At 44.2% G+C, this 13,634-nt stretch overlaps 1 protein-coding gene and 1 long non-coding RNA gene across 2 annotated transcripts in view; both read right to left on the bottom strand.

The window, feature by feature from the left end:
* Nucleotides 1-10,912, bottom strand: part of LOC124722188 — a gene marked incomplete at its 3' end in the record, with an annotated part of 144,223 nt that extends 133,311 nt beyond the window's left edge. The window contains exon 1 of the mRNA XM_047247387.1: nt 10,503-10,912. Within this exon, the coding sequence (XP_047103343.1) occupies nt 10,503-10,912 (410 nt within the window). The remainder of the gene's footprint in view (nt 1-10,502) is intronic.
* Nucleotides 10,913-10,922: 10 nt separating this feature from the next.
* Nucleotides 10,923-13,634, bottom strand: part of LOC124721094 — a 209,024-nt gene continuing 206,312 nt past the window's right edge. The window contains exon 4 of the long non-coding RNA XR_007006263.1: nt 10,923-11,032. This is a non-coding gene — a long non-coding RNA (uncharacterized LOC124721094). The remainder of the gene's footprint in view (nt 11,033-13,634) is intronic.

The following is a 13,634-nucleotide window of genomic DNA, read 5'->3' as shown; positions in this document are numbered from 1 at the left end:
TGTTCGTAATTTTGGGTCCTCAGGGGCGAGTGCTGATAAAGGGAAGTTGAGACCACCTTATGAAGGCCCCTTCCGTATTGTGAGGGTGATGGGTCCGGTCAACCTCCTCGTTAAACAGCCGGGATCGGGGAAGACTCGTCATGCCCACGTCTCTCAAATTAAGTTTGCTCCTAATGTTGAGCCAAAGGGAGGGCGCTGATATCCCTGTTCCTCTTTCTGAGTCTCTCTCTCTCCATCTCTCCATTTCTGCACTCATCCCCTGGGTGTGTTTTGCGGGGGGGGGGGGGGGGGGGGGGGAAGTTGTTACGGTGATTGCTTATTTCCAAGTCCGTAGCTGAACATAACCATTTACCAGTCAATGAACCGTGTAAACTCAGTCGCCCCCCCCTCCTCCACCCACCCCCCCCCATCACCACCGCCCCATGGAACCACCACCAGCTTGTTGCACAGTGCTGTGTTTAAAACTTGGATCCATGTCTTCGTGGGCTCTACGCCACACTCCAACCCTATTGACACCTCTTACCAACTGAAATCGGGACTCGTCTGAGCTGGCCAAGGCTTTCCAGTCCACTAGTTTCCAACCGATATAGTCACGAGCCCGGAAGAGGCGCTGAAGGCGATGTCGTGGTATTAGCAAAGGCACTCGCGTGGGCCGTCTGCTGCCACAGACCATTAACGCCAAATTTCGCCGCAATGTCCTAACGGATATGTTCGTCGTACGTCCCACATTGATTTCTGCGGTTATTTCACGCAGTGTTGCTTGTCTGCTAGAACTGACAACTCATCGCAAACGCTGCTGCTCTCGGTCGTTAAGTGAAGGCTGCCCACCACTGCGTTGTCCTTAGCGAAGGTTAATGCCTTATATGTGGTATTCTCGGCACACTCTTCACACTGTGGATCTAAGAATATTAAATTCCTTAATGCTTTCCGAAATGTAGTGTCCCATGCGCCTCGTTCCAATTATCATTCCGCGTTCAAAGCCTATTAATTCCCGTCGTGCGGGACACGTCGGACACCTTTTCACATGAATCACCTGAGTACAAATGACACCTCCGCCAATGCACTGCTCTTTTACACCTTGCTTACTCGATACTACCGCCATCTGTATGTGAGTTTCGCTATTCCATGACTTTCGTCACCTCAGCTATATTGCGGAACATAATTAAATCACCAGTTTTTCGAAACCCTGTAATTCCCACCCATTGCGACGCCTAAGTTTCAAAGGTGCGTACAACCTTCCTCTAATGCTGCAAAAGCGTGGAGTGGAGTGACTTTAGCCTCAGGTTCGACGACACTTCAAACAGCAAGGCATCGACACTTGCGAATAAAAGCCCACAGATCAGAATTTCTTGTGACGTGTAAGGGTGGTTAATGACGTCGCATTGATTGGAACTACTTATGATTTTGATCTATCCTATTTCGTTTGCTTCTGTTGCGTGGTCGTGAAGGGGTGCAACTTTAGGGTCCCTCTAAAAGCATCCAGTTTGGCAAAACCTTCGATTGCACCTGCCCACATTTATTGAGAATTTTAAAAATGAACGCCTATAGAAACGACGTGCAGGTAGGCAACTCGTTGATGCAAATCCAGTTGTCTGCCTATAACTGCAACAGACTACTTTACACGTTGTTTCTCAACATGCGCATTTTTAAAATTCCGAATAAAGGTGGTTAGGTGCCATAGAAGGTTTTGGCGAAATGGGGGATCTTAGAGGGACACTCTGTTCATGCAATATCTCAAATATCTCAATATCGCATACCCCCTCCTCCCCTGCCCCCTACCCCCCACAGCCCACCACTCCCCGTGATCACGCCTCAGGACAACGCGAAATAGGAGGAATGAAAAAGCATAAGAACTCGTTGCTACTTTGGATCACCTTCATACTTGCCGAATGGTTTTAAAATTTTATTTCCGTAGAACCAACCTGAGGAGTAAATCTCCATAGTCATGGAACGAGTCAGTAGACGGAATTAACATACATAAATGTAGATGAATCGTATGCAGACGTCAAGATGCGAGTATGTAATCCACAATATAATAAAGAAATTAGTTTAATTTTTGTTCCAGAAGCTTACCAAAAGAATGGAAAGAGCAATCCATGAGGAAATTCTTCAGTTTAGACATGAATCCGCAAGGATTACTGCTAAGATTTTTTAAATTCATGTGGTAGCCTGTTGAAAATGGACGTTGCAGAATAATGCACACATTTCTGCACATGAGTAAGGAAATGTAATCAAAATGCAGATCAGATTTCTGTCTGGCATTAACTGAGCTAAAGCTACCAATTGTTGGGAATAATCTCATACTGTTAACAACAAAAAACATTAAAGAGAATAAATATTGATAGGCAAGTGTCAGAATTCCTAAACTGCTGAACAGAGGTGACAAGAAGTTCGCAAGCATACACCACACATTGCTCGAACTGATCATTTCGGAGCTGAAAATAATCTTTGTGAACAGAAAGAGTAACCCTAGAATATAGTTACGTAGGTCACAAGCGAATGACAATTTACTATCTATCTGGACAGCTAGAAATTTGAACTTTTCGGACTCACTAATCGTATAGCCGTTCTACTTAAACGAGATGTAAATTTTTGTTGAATTGCTTGTTAGAGAATGCAGAAAACTTAGTCTTACAGTGATGTAATGTCAATTTATTTTCTAAAAGCCATGAAGTTACGCCTTGAACTGCAGCATTTGAAACATTGCCTATGTTGGATACAGCATTCTTCACTACTAAGCTAGTGTCCCCAGCAAACAGAAATATTTTAGAATCACATGTCTTGTTAGAAGGTATAACATTTTTAATATATAAAAAATAGTGGTACCAGCACTGAACCCTGTGTCACCCTACACTTAACCATGTCCCAATCAGACACCACATCACAGCCTCTCTCATTACTGTAGAGGAAGACCTTTTTCTGTGATCCACACAATCAAACGCCTTAGCTAATTCAAACAAGGTGTCTAGTGTCCACAATGTTTTGCTTAATCCATCCAGTACCCCACTGAGAAAACAGAATATAGCATTTTCAGTTGTTAAACCACCTCTAAAACCAAACTGTACGTTTGACAGCAAATTATGTGAACTGACATGGTCAATTGCCCTTACACATGCACTGCTTTCAATAACTTTTGATAACATTAATGGCTTAGAATTAGGTCTAAAATTGTCTACATTATCGCTCCCTCCATTTTTACAAAAAGGTCTACTATTGAGTGCTTTCATTGTTCTGGAAACTTATCATTCCCAAAGGAAAAATTACAAATGTGGCTAAGTAATGAGTTAACATATGCAGCACAGTGCTTTCGTATCTTGCCAGATATCGCTTCATACTCATGAGAGTCCTCAGTCTTCAGCAATTTAGTTAGTGTGTCAGTCTCCCGCTTGTCAGTATCAGGGAGATGTATTTCAGATAGAAGTCTTGGGAAGCCAGTTTCTAAAAGAGTTATACTCTTTTGTCCAACAGGACCTGTTTACGAAAATATCCCATAATGACACCGAATTCATTCTTCCCGATGGTCCTAATGTAGCACCCTATCCATCACATGTTACCCTTCCTGCAAATTGTAACATCTTGAATTCAACATACGTCTCAGAAACGATATACGTTAGCTCTTGTTCTCACCGCTAAAAACTTTCATCATCTCTGTTCATGCTTGCGAAAACACTGTTAATCATAAAAGCATTCTTATTGTTTGGAAGAAGAGCACTTTCTAAGCACAGACAGGAAAATCAGAACAATTACGCAAATAGAATTCGAAGCACTGTCCTGCAGAAGAGAAAAATGGTTGGAATTTTCGGTGGTCTGGAGATGTCCTAATGCCACAATGGCGGATGAGGGGCAGCATCCCATCAGAGATGGATGGTCTGCTTCAACTTGTCTTTGAACACTTGATCAAAGACGACATCACGCTATGCTCAGAACTTTCAATAGATACCTTGCCCCCATCTTGTCCGAACCAGTCTGTGGAGACTCCTATGCCCCAGCACAAAGAGTGTCACGTGAATGAATGGAGCACTCTGATTGGCTCTCACGGAATTCACCCATCAAACAACAAAAGTGACCTAACTATTTTTGCAGCACTTTGCAATTTATGGGAAGGGTTGATATGTAATGGGTGGGGTGTCCCGTTAGGATCGCTAGGAAGAAAGCATCCTGTGTTATTCTGGGATAATTTCGTAAACAGTTTCTGAAAGTATTGCAAAAGATTTCTATAGCGCGTCCAGGGGGAGACTTGGCTGTTATTTACGTAGACGTGGGATGTCACTATAACACTGACAATCTTTTAGCTGTGCCTGCAAGGGTGGGTTGCTAGGCAAACATCTCACTCAGAAATTAGGCCAGCGCTGGACCCGCAGGTAGAAAGTTGATGTGTCGGTGCACCAGCAGTGAACCTCAAGAAAAGTACACTGGAAGGCTGGGGCAGTTTGCAGTCCATGGCGGAATGAAATATCTCATGCCAGTTCCTATGTCATCTGCACAGCAATGTATCTTTGTATGCAACAATATTTTGCAAAAAATGTATTTCGAGTCAGCCAGCTACTAATGACATCATCAACCTGTGTGTCAGATAGCTACCACACCTTGTTTCCAGTACATCGTGATCACGTGACTGAAAATTAATTAATTACTAACTTCAGCAGTATTTTTAGATCGATTCCCAGTCAGGCATTTGCTTTGGAAGGAAGGTGTCTCTCGCATGCAGGCCTGGCAGGACACAAGGAGAAACAGGGAAAGAGCATGTGTTTCGACATGAATTTCTCAGGGATGCCGCCGCCTGATGCTTCTGTTTGAGGATTAGTGTCACATCTGGTCTGTCAGTCACATGACCTGAACGGACACCTCACCTGCGTGTGTCTCGGCAGCTGACAGCTGTGGCGTCGCTTAGCGGAGGTCACCGGTGCACCCCGACTCCTCGCAGCCTGCGCAGGTGGCGTTTTGTGCAGTCCAGCGGACAGCGCATGCTGCGCGATCGAAAGATTTTTAAAGTGATAATTACATGTGATAGGTGTTTCATGATGGTATTCCTAGCATGTTCGGAATGGAAATAGAGCGATCGATTTAATCACTTCTTACAAGACCTGCATCTTCCCAAACAGCAGACAATGATCAGCTTGAGAAATTCAACCCCTGCACACTGATATTTTTTTTTAAATAAATAAACAATATACCCTCGAATTTCCCTTAGTGAGATCCTTCCTCTCCAATACAGAGCCACCAATTTCCAGGTAGGGAAGGGGGTAGAGGGGATGGGGAGGGGTTCAAATGGCTCTGAGCACTATGGGACCCAACTTCTCAGGTCCCCTAGAACTTAGAACTAATTAAACCTAACTAACCTAAGGACATCACAAACATCCATGCCCGAGGCAGGATTCGAACCTGCGACCGTAGCGGTCTCGCGGTTCCAGACTGCAGTGCCTAGAACCGCACGGCCACTTCGGCTGGCCGATGGGGAGGGGGCTTATCAGTGGGGTAGGGGTTACTTATTTGATCAATTTAATCAAGTAGTCAAACATATTGATAAGAGTGGGATGGGGCTATTCGAATAACTCTGACCTGAAAGTGTACCTTTATTAGTGAGGGGGAGTGGGTGGGTTGGAGGTTGCCTGAGGGGTTGGGGGGAGGGGGTGGGGGTGGGGGAAGAACAGGTTAAGGACATGTCAATCAAAAGAAGGATTACGTCCAGGGCGTCTTAATCCTCTTAGCGGAACAATAGATTAATGACCTGTCAGTCAAAGAAGAACAACAGGTTTGCCCCTGAGTGCATATGTGCCCCTGATATAAGCAACCTGCAATGTGACCTCATGCGGCCTTGTCCCCCTACTTTGCTCATTCAGCTTGCTGTAAACACAGACTAGGATGCGTATTTCATCATTGTCGATGCCTACGTATTGCCCTTTCTTCGACATTTTAATGATGAGTATGCAGTGGACACTCTCGCCTTTCAAGATGACTACAGCTATGCTCACAGGGCTACACCAATACTTTTTTTTTTTACGAACATTCGGGATGTCTATTTCACCTCTACTGATCCGTTAAACCATTCGATGTTAAGCCCATAGAAAATGTCTGAAACTGTTTCGAACAACAGATGAAAAGTATCAGTCGACACTACCGTGTACAGGATGTGAGACTTGATCAGTGGCTTTAAATGGACATGGTATAATTGAAGAAATTTGTGGGCTTCCTCCCTTGTCAAATAGAGCCCTTTACATCTACTCCATGTACATCTACATGATTACTCTGCAGTTCACAATTAAATTCCGGCTGAGGGTTTATCAAATCACCTTGAAGCTCTTTCCGTGCCTTTCCAATCTCGAGCAGTGTGCGGGAAAAGCTAACATTGAAATCTTTCTGTGTGAGTACTGATTTCTCTTATTTTATTAGGATGATCATTCCTCCCTATGTAGGAGGGCGGGAGCAATACATTTTCGGACTCTGAAGAGAAATTTGGTGATTGAAATTTCATGAGAAGGTACAGCCACAGCGAAAAACACCTAGGTTTAATGACTGCCACCACAATTCGTGTATCATATCCGTGGCAATCTCTCCCCTATTTCGTGATAATACAAAATGAGCCCCCCATCTCTGAACTTTTTCGATGTCCTCCGTCAGTCCTATCTGATGCAGATCCCACACCGCACAGCAGTGGTCCAGAAGAGGGTCGAAAGTGTAATGTGAGCAGTCTCTTTAGTAGACCTTTGACATTTTATAAGTGTTCTGCCAATAAATCGTAGGGCCGGCCGAAGTGGCCGTGCGGTTAAAGGCGCTGCAGTCTGGAACCGCAAGACCGCTACGGTCGCAGGTTCGAATCCTGCCTCGGGCATGGATGTTTGTGATGTCCTTAGGTTAGTTAGGTTTAACTAGTTCTAAGTTCTAGGGGACTAATGACCTCAGCAGTTGAGTCCCATAGTGCTCAGAGCCATTTGAACCATTTTTTGAATAAATCGTAGTCTTTGGGTTGCTTTCCCCACAACATTATCTATGTGATCGTTCCAGTTTAAGTTATTTATAATTGTAATCGCTAGGTATTTAGCTGAATTTACAGACTTTAGATTTGTGTGATTAATCGTGTAACCAAAATTTGGCGGATTTATTTTGAAACTCATGTCAATTGCCCCTTTACGCATCATACATATTTCTTATATAAATCGTTTTACACATTGTTTTGATCATCTAATAACTTTATAAGACAGTAAGTGATAGAATCATCTGCAGAAAATCTAAGAGGGCTGCTCAGAATGTCTCCAATGCCGCTTATGTGGATGAGAAACAGCTCAGGGGCTGTAACACTTCCTTGTAGATCGCCAGAAATTATTTCTGTTTTACCTGATGGCTTTCCAGCAGGTACTACGAACTGCGACCTTTCTGCCAGGCAAGCACGAATCAAGTGACACAACTGAGACGATATTCCATAGGCACGCAATTTGATTACAAGTCGCTTGTGAGGTACGGTGTCAAAAACCTTCTAGAAATCTAAAAATATGGAATCTGTTTGACGTCCCCTGTCAACAGCGCTCATTACTTCTTGAGAATAGAGGGCTAGTTGTGTTTGACAAGAACGATGTTTTCTGAATTCATGTTGGCTGTTTGCCAATAAATTATTTCCTTCGAGGTAGCTCATAATGTTCCAACACAGGGCTGAGGCAGTTGTACATGGTGTTGCGTGATGCCTCCGGCGATGAATACTTCTTTGCTCTACCTACATCTATATCTACATGGATACTCTGCAAATCACATTCAAGTGCCTGGCAGAGGGTTCATCGAACCACCTTTACAATTCTCTATTATTCCAATCTCGTATAGCGCGTGGAAAGAAGGAACACCTATATCTTTCTGTACGAGCTCTGATTTCCCTTATTTTATCGTGGTGATCGTTCCTCCCTATCTAGGTCGGTGTGAACAAACTATTTTAGCATTCGGAGGAGAAGATTGTTGATTGGAATTTCGTGAGAAGATTCCGTCGGAACGAAAAACGCCTTTCCTTTAATGATTTCCAGCCCAAATCCTGTATCATTTCTGTGACACTCTCTCCCATATTTTGCGATAATACAAAACGTGCTGCCTTTCTTTGAACTTTTTCGATGTATTGCGTCAGTCCTACCTGGTAAGGATCCCACACCGCGCAGCAGTATTCTAAAAGAGGACGGACAAGCGTAGCGTAGGCAGTCTCCTTAGTAGGTCTGTTACATTTTCTAAGTGTCCTGCCAATAAAACGCAGTCTTTGGTTAGCCTTCCCCACAACATTTTCTATGTGTTCCTTCCAATTTAAGTTGTTCGTAATTGTAATACCTAGGTATTTAGTTGAATTTACGACTTTTGGATTAGACTGATTTATCGTGTAACCGAAGTTTAACGAATTCCTTTTAGCACTCATGTGGATGACCACACTTTTCGTTATTTAGTGTCAATTGCCACTTTTCGCACCATTCACATATCTTTTCTAAGTCGTTTTGCAGTTTGTTTTGATCTTCTGAGGATTTTATTAGTCGATAAACGACAGCGTCATCTGCAAACAACCGAAGACGGTTGCTCAGATTGTCTTCAAAATCGTTTATATAGATAACGAACAGCAAAGGGCCTATAACACTACCTTTGGGAACGCCATAAATCTCTTCTGTTTTACTCGATGACTTTCCGTCAATTACTACGAACTGTGACCTCTCTGACAGGAAATCACAAATCCAGTCACATAACTGAGACGATATTCCAAAAGCACGCAATTTCACTACGAGCCGCTTGTGTGGTACAGTGTCAAAAGCCTTCCGGAAATCCAGAAATACGGAGTCGATCTGAAAACCCTTGTCAATAGCACTCAACACTTCATGTGAATAAAGAGCTAGTTGTGTTTCACAGGAACGATGCTTTCTAAACCCATGTTGACTGTGTGTCAATAGACAGATTTCTTCGAGGTGATTCATAGTGTTTGAGCACAATATATGTTCTAGAATCCTGCTCCATATCGACGTTAACGATACGGGCCTGCAATTTAGTGAATTACTCCTACTACCTTTCTCGAATATTGGTGTGACCTGTGCAACTTTCCAGTCTTTGGGTACGGATCGTTCGGCGAGCGAACGGTTGTATATGATTGTTAGGTACGGAGCTACTGCATCAGCATACTCCGAAAGGAACCTCGGTGGTGTTGTTATTGTCACGCCACTGTGACGTTCCACACGACTAACAAGGAGAAGGCCTCAGACACGGCCAACCGATTCCGCTCAAATTTGGCAGGTCGCTTGTGTACAACCTAAAACGAAGGAGTCTTGAGACATTTTGGGTCAACACCCCCGCGTTTTTGAGAAAAATCACCCCTAAAGGTTATGACGAGCAATCGACTCAAAATTGGGGGGATCGATACATAATTGTAAATAGAGTAATTTTCTTCATCAGGTATGGGGTCCGAAAACGCATACTTTTCCAGAAATCGAGGTACGAAACTTTTACAACTGCCACTTCTGTACCCACATGGTAAACGCTTTTCGTCGACAGTAATGATAGAGCAACGGCCAAGGTAACTGGCTGGGAATCGGAGAACCCGGGTTCGAATCTCGAAGAAACTTTATTTCCGGGCTTCAGAATTGCAGTGTGCTTCTGAAAACCCAGCGGGAATTGCACAACCGCACGGATGCAATAACTATTCACACCATAATTCATAACCAACTTTCAGCACCAATTTTTCAGGCGACGATATCGTATGCGTGGTGCGCAACAAAATTAATTCCCGAAAGAGACATATTTTAGAATGTAAACCAAGTCTGTTTTCCGCCGACTCTTCGGAATGAACAGTGCAGTTATCGAAAGACTGCATTCATTAGATGTTCTCGGTGCCGTGAGTATACTTGTTTCGAATGTTTATGTGACAAGTACCACCCATCTAGTTGTTCGAAGAAAAGTGAGGACACGTAACAGTGACGGGAATAACCATGGTAAAGTGACCTGGAGTAACATTTTAGTTGTTTACTATCCCAAGAGGTTTGGGAAATTTATTTGCCTACTTTATTATTATCATTCCTTATTGATTTACTTATCTTATTAACCTTCCTATCCCTATCGTTTGAGATATGGAAAAATACAAACGAAAAGAATAAGATCCGCTAGGGTTCTCCGATTCCCAGCGGGATACCTTAACCGTTGCGTTTACCATGTGGGTACAGATGCGGCAGTTGTAAAAGTTTCTTTCCTCGATTTCTGCAAAAGTATGAGTTTGTGGACCCCAAACCTGACGATGAAAATTGCTCTATTTACAATTGTCTGTCGATCCCTCCAATTTTGAGTCGATTACTCGTCATAACCTTTAGGGGTGATTTTCTCAAAATTGCGGGGGTGTTGACCCAAAATATCTTAGATTAGTTCGTTTTAGGTTTTACACAAGCGACCTGCCAAATCTGAGCCGAATCGGCTAGCCGTGTCTCAGGCCTTCCCCTTGTGAGACGAGAAGTACGCTGGGAGTGAAATGGGCATGCGAGCGGGACTTTCAGCTGACCCGAGTTCACTACCTGTCAATGACGGCGGGCTCCATAGCGCGCAGCTTGTCGGCGAACTTCTGGTAGCCGTCCCACGTGGCCACCACGTCGACGACTGCGCGCCAGTTGGGCTGCACGAAGTGCTGCACGTATTCGCGGCTGGCTTCGGTGAACAGGACCTCGGAGTAGCGGCCGAGGGAGCCGGGCAGGCCGGCCTCGACGGCCAGCGAGGCGGCGTGCAGGCGCGCGAGTGCGCGCAGCGCGGCGGCCGCGTGCTGCGCGTCCAGCAGGCCGGCGGGGGCGGCGCGGAAGCCGCCGACGGCCAGGTCCTGCAGCAGCAAGGTGTCGCCTGCCGTGCCGAGCAGCAGCGGGCCCACGCCGGCGGCGCGGCCGCAGCTCAGCACCTCCTGATACACCAGCCGCTCGCGCGAGAACATCCCCATGGCGGACAGCGCGGACGCCACCTGCGCGTCCTCCGGCGGCCGCTTCACCACCAGCCGCAGCTCCGCGCCGTCGCCCAGCACCACCGTCGCGCGCGTCAGCTGCCCGCAGAAGCTCGAACCCTGCGCAGTTGCGTCTATTATTACCACACATTTTAGGAAAGCGGGAACATTACATCTTAAGGCCTGGCCAGACAGGATGCTGCCTGGCCGTCCGGCCTGCGGCCTTCAACCGCAGCCGGCAGGCCGCACTGTTCAATCGCTCGTTATTGTATGGCGGCGGTCACACAGAGCAACCGGCCTGCCGCGCCGGCCGACGCCGGCTTGTCACAGATTACAGATTCGCCGCAAGCCGGAGCGGCTGCTCGCCTCTGTTGGCGCATTCAACTGCTCAGCTGTCACACTGGAAGCAGCGGCGTGAGGCGGTTTTTGTCTTGCAGCTTATAGTGCATTAGAGATGGGCAAACTGAAACACCTAACTGTTTCGAAACAAATGAAACAGTACAATGTAATGTTTCGATACGCTGTTTCGAAACAGTGAAACAGTTTGTGTTTAGTAATTTATTAAACCCACACATTTTATCATCTTGAATGTCTACTCTATAAGTATGTCCATATAAACACAAATGAGGTGCGAGAGCGCTAATCATATCGCAGAAAGCATGAAACTATCACTTAGGCGTCTTGGCAGTTTCGTATTTCCTGCAGCAAATGCGCTACTTTCGTGTCGTGTGACTTTCATACTTTTCAATTGGCTGAGGACAGCCATAGCTGAAGACAGAAGAACCACCACGAACGGAACTGGAGGTGGGAGCAAACTGCAGAAACAACGGATATGCTACTGGGATTCCCATATTCTGTTAGTATGGGTAATATACCCATCCTGCTAATTTTCATTCACACAAAGGGAATCATTGTGGATAATAGGCACAGTGACTATAGACTCACAAATGACGCCAAATAATTCGAATAAATAACAAAATATAACAGAAAAAAAATTTTGTCTTTCAAGGTGTTTCGAACCGTTACTATAAATTCACCATCCTTCCCAGCCCTTCCCGTTCCCCATTACAGTATCAGTGATACGTCAAACAGATTGCTAGCAATTATACCTACATCAAATTTATGTATATGTCTAATAACTGTCACTCTACGCCTTTTCTTATTCAAAATGTTGTAGGCTTACTTGCGTTTCTTAATGTGATTACTGTACATGAACAGAGAAGCGTATGTTATAAAAAAGTGTAATTTAACTGAATGATTTTCACATATTTATTATTTTGAATGTGAATAGTATGCGTTTTATTGTTTGGTTAGTGTTTATAAAGCAGATGTTGTAACAGGACAGTCAACTAGAAACGAAGCTTTATTTTCGCATATCTTAAGCTTCATGCTATTGCTTGTCAAAAAGATTTCGACACTCTTGAAAGTGTTTCATAAAGTGTTATGTTTTGTTTCAATACCTGTGCCGAGCCCGAATCTCGTCCGACAGAGCGGAATGAAACATCACTGTTTCGATACAATTAGTCCGTTCCAAGCACAGGTGGACTGAAACAGCCTTATTTTGAAACAACAATACAGTTTCTGTGTCTGGCTCGAGATCGAATCTGGTCCGGTTATCCGAGACAGGGGCGGAATGAAACACCACTGTTTCGAAACAGTGAACCACAGCCGTTCCGAAACAGTTCCACGTATCGATACACTGTATCGAAACATAGAAACAGTGGCCAAGTTTATAGTGCATGCATCATGGACACAGAAAGACTTACAGAGGAGGTGAGAGAATACAACTTTTTGTATGACATACGGGATCCTCATTTGGAGGTAGAATACTTTTGCCCTCGATATACTCTTGACAGAAAGCTGAATTCTCAGAAACAGTATTGTCACTGTGACGTCCATAACTTCGAATATCAACTACTGTAAATTCGTAGTATGGATCAACGATCGCCAGGAGAAGCAGCGAAAAGAATTGTTTGTAACAGAAGAACTGGGATTCACTATCCTTCGGGCATTTTAACCTTATATGCTTTCCGTCTGTGCTTCCAAGGCAGTTCGGAAACCCCCAGAGTTCTAGAAATCCTTCAGATTTCTTCCACATCTCTGTTGTAGGAGTAGATAAATACTTGGGCTGTAGAACAGTCCATATTGCCTGGCACACTTATTTCACAATTTCTGAGACTGTTGAACGTCCTAACCGAAAAGAAAAAGCTATGTTCTGGTGACTGTCGCCTGTAGTCAAGTTCTGGAAAAGATTAAAATAAATTATGCCGATAGAACGAATAGATAAGTTAACGACCAAAGATAAGTTTGTTTGAATTCAATGACAATGTTATGAATACAATGAAACAAAACAATCTATTAAGTAGAAAGTTCTCTTTAGCGGGACATACGGAACTAGATGTTACTATCGTTTGCTGTATTCATAAACACTGCAGATAAATTTATCACTGCAATAGTAACTGAGCTGTGGGATAGCACTTTCTTCCGTCGAGTTTTTCATACGATACAGCAAAACTGAAATGGAATAATTTATATGACTTCTGTTTGAAGCACAAAGAGGCCACAAATACTAAAAGTTACCTGAAACAAATGGCTAGTCTGTGCCTTGTATCAATTGGCTTTCTCCAGTTCGTTGTGCACTTCTCGGTGCTACCGTTTTATCAGGCGTTGCAGTTCCTCGAAACATTCTCGCGACATACGAAAATATTTGAAGAATCTATCT

The sequence above is a fragment of the Schistocerca piceifrons genome, chromosome X (genome assembly GCF_021461385.2).
Source record: "Schistocerca piceifrons isolate TAMUIC-IGC-003096 chromosome X, iqSchPice1.1, whole genome shotgun sequence".
NCBI classification, from domain to species: Eukaryota; Metazoa; Arthropoda; class Insecta; order Orthoptera; family Acrididae; genus Schistocerca; species Schistocerca piceifrons.
This window is presented reverse-complemented; position numbering and strand designations above follow the sequence as displayed.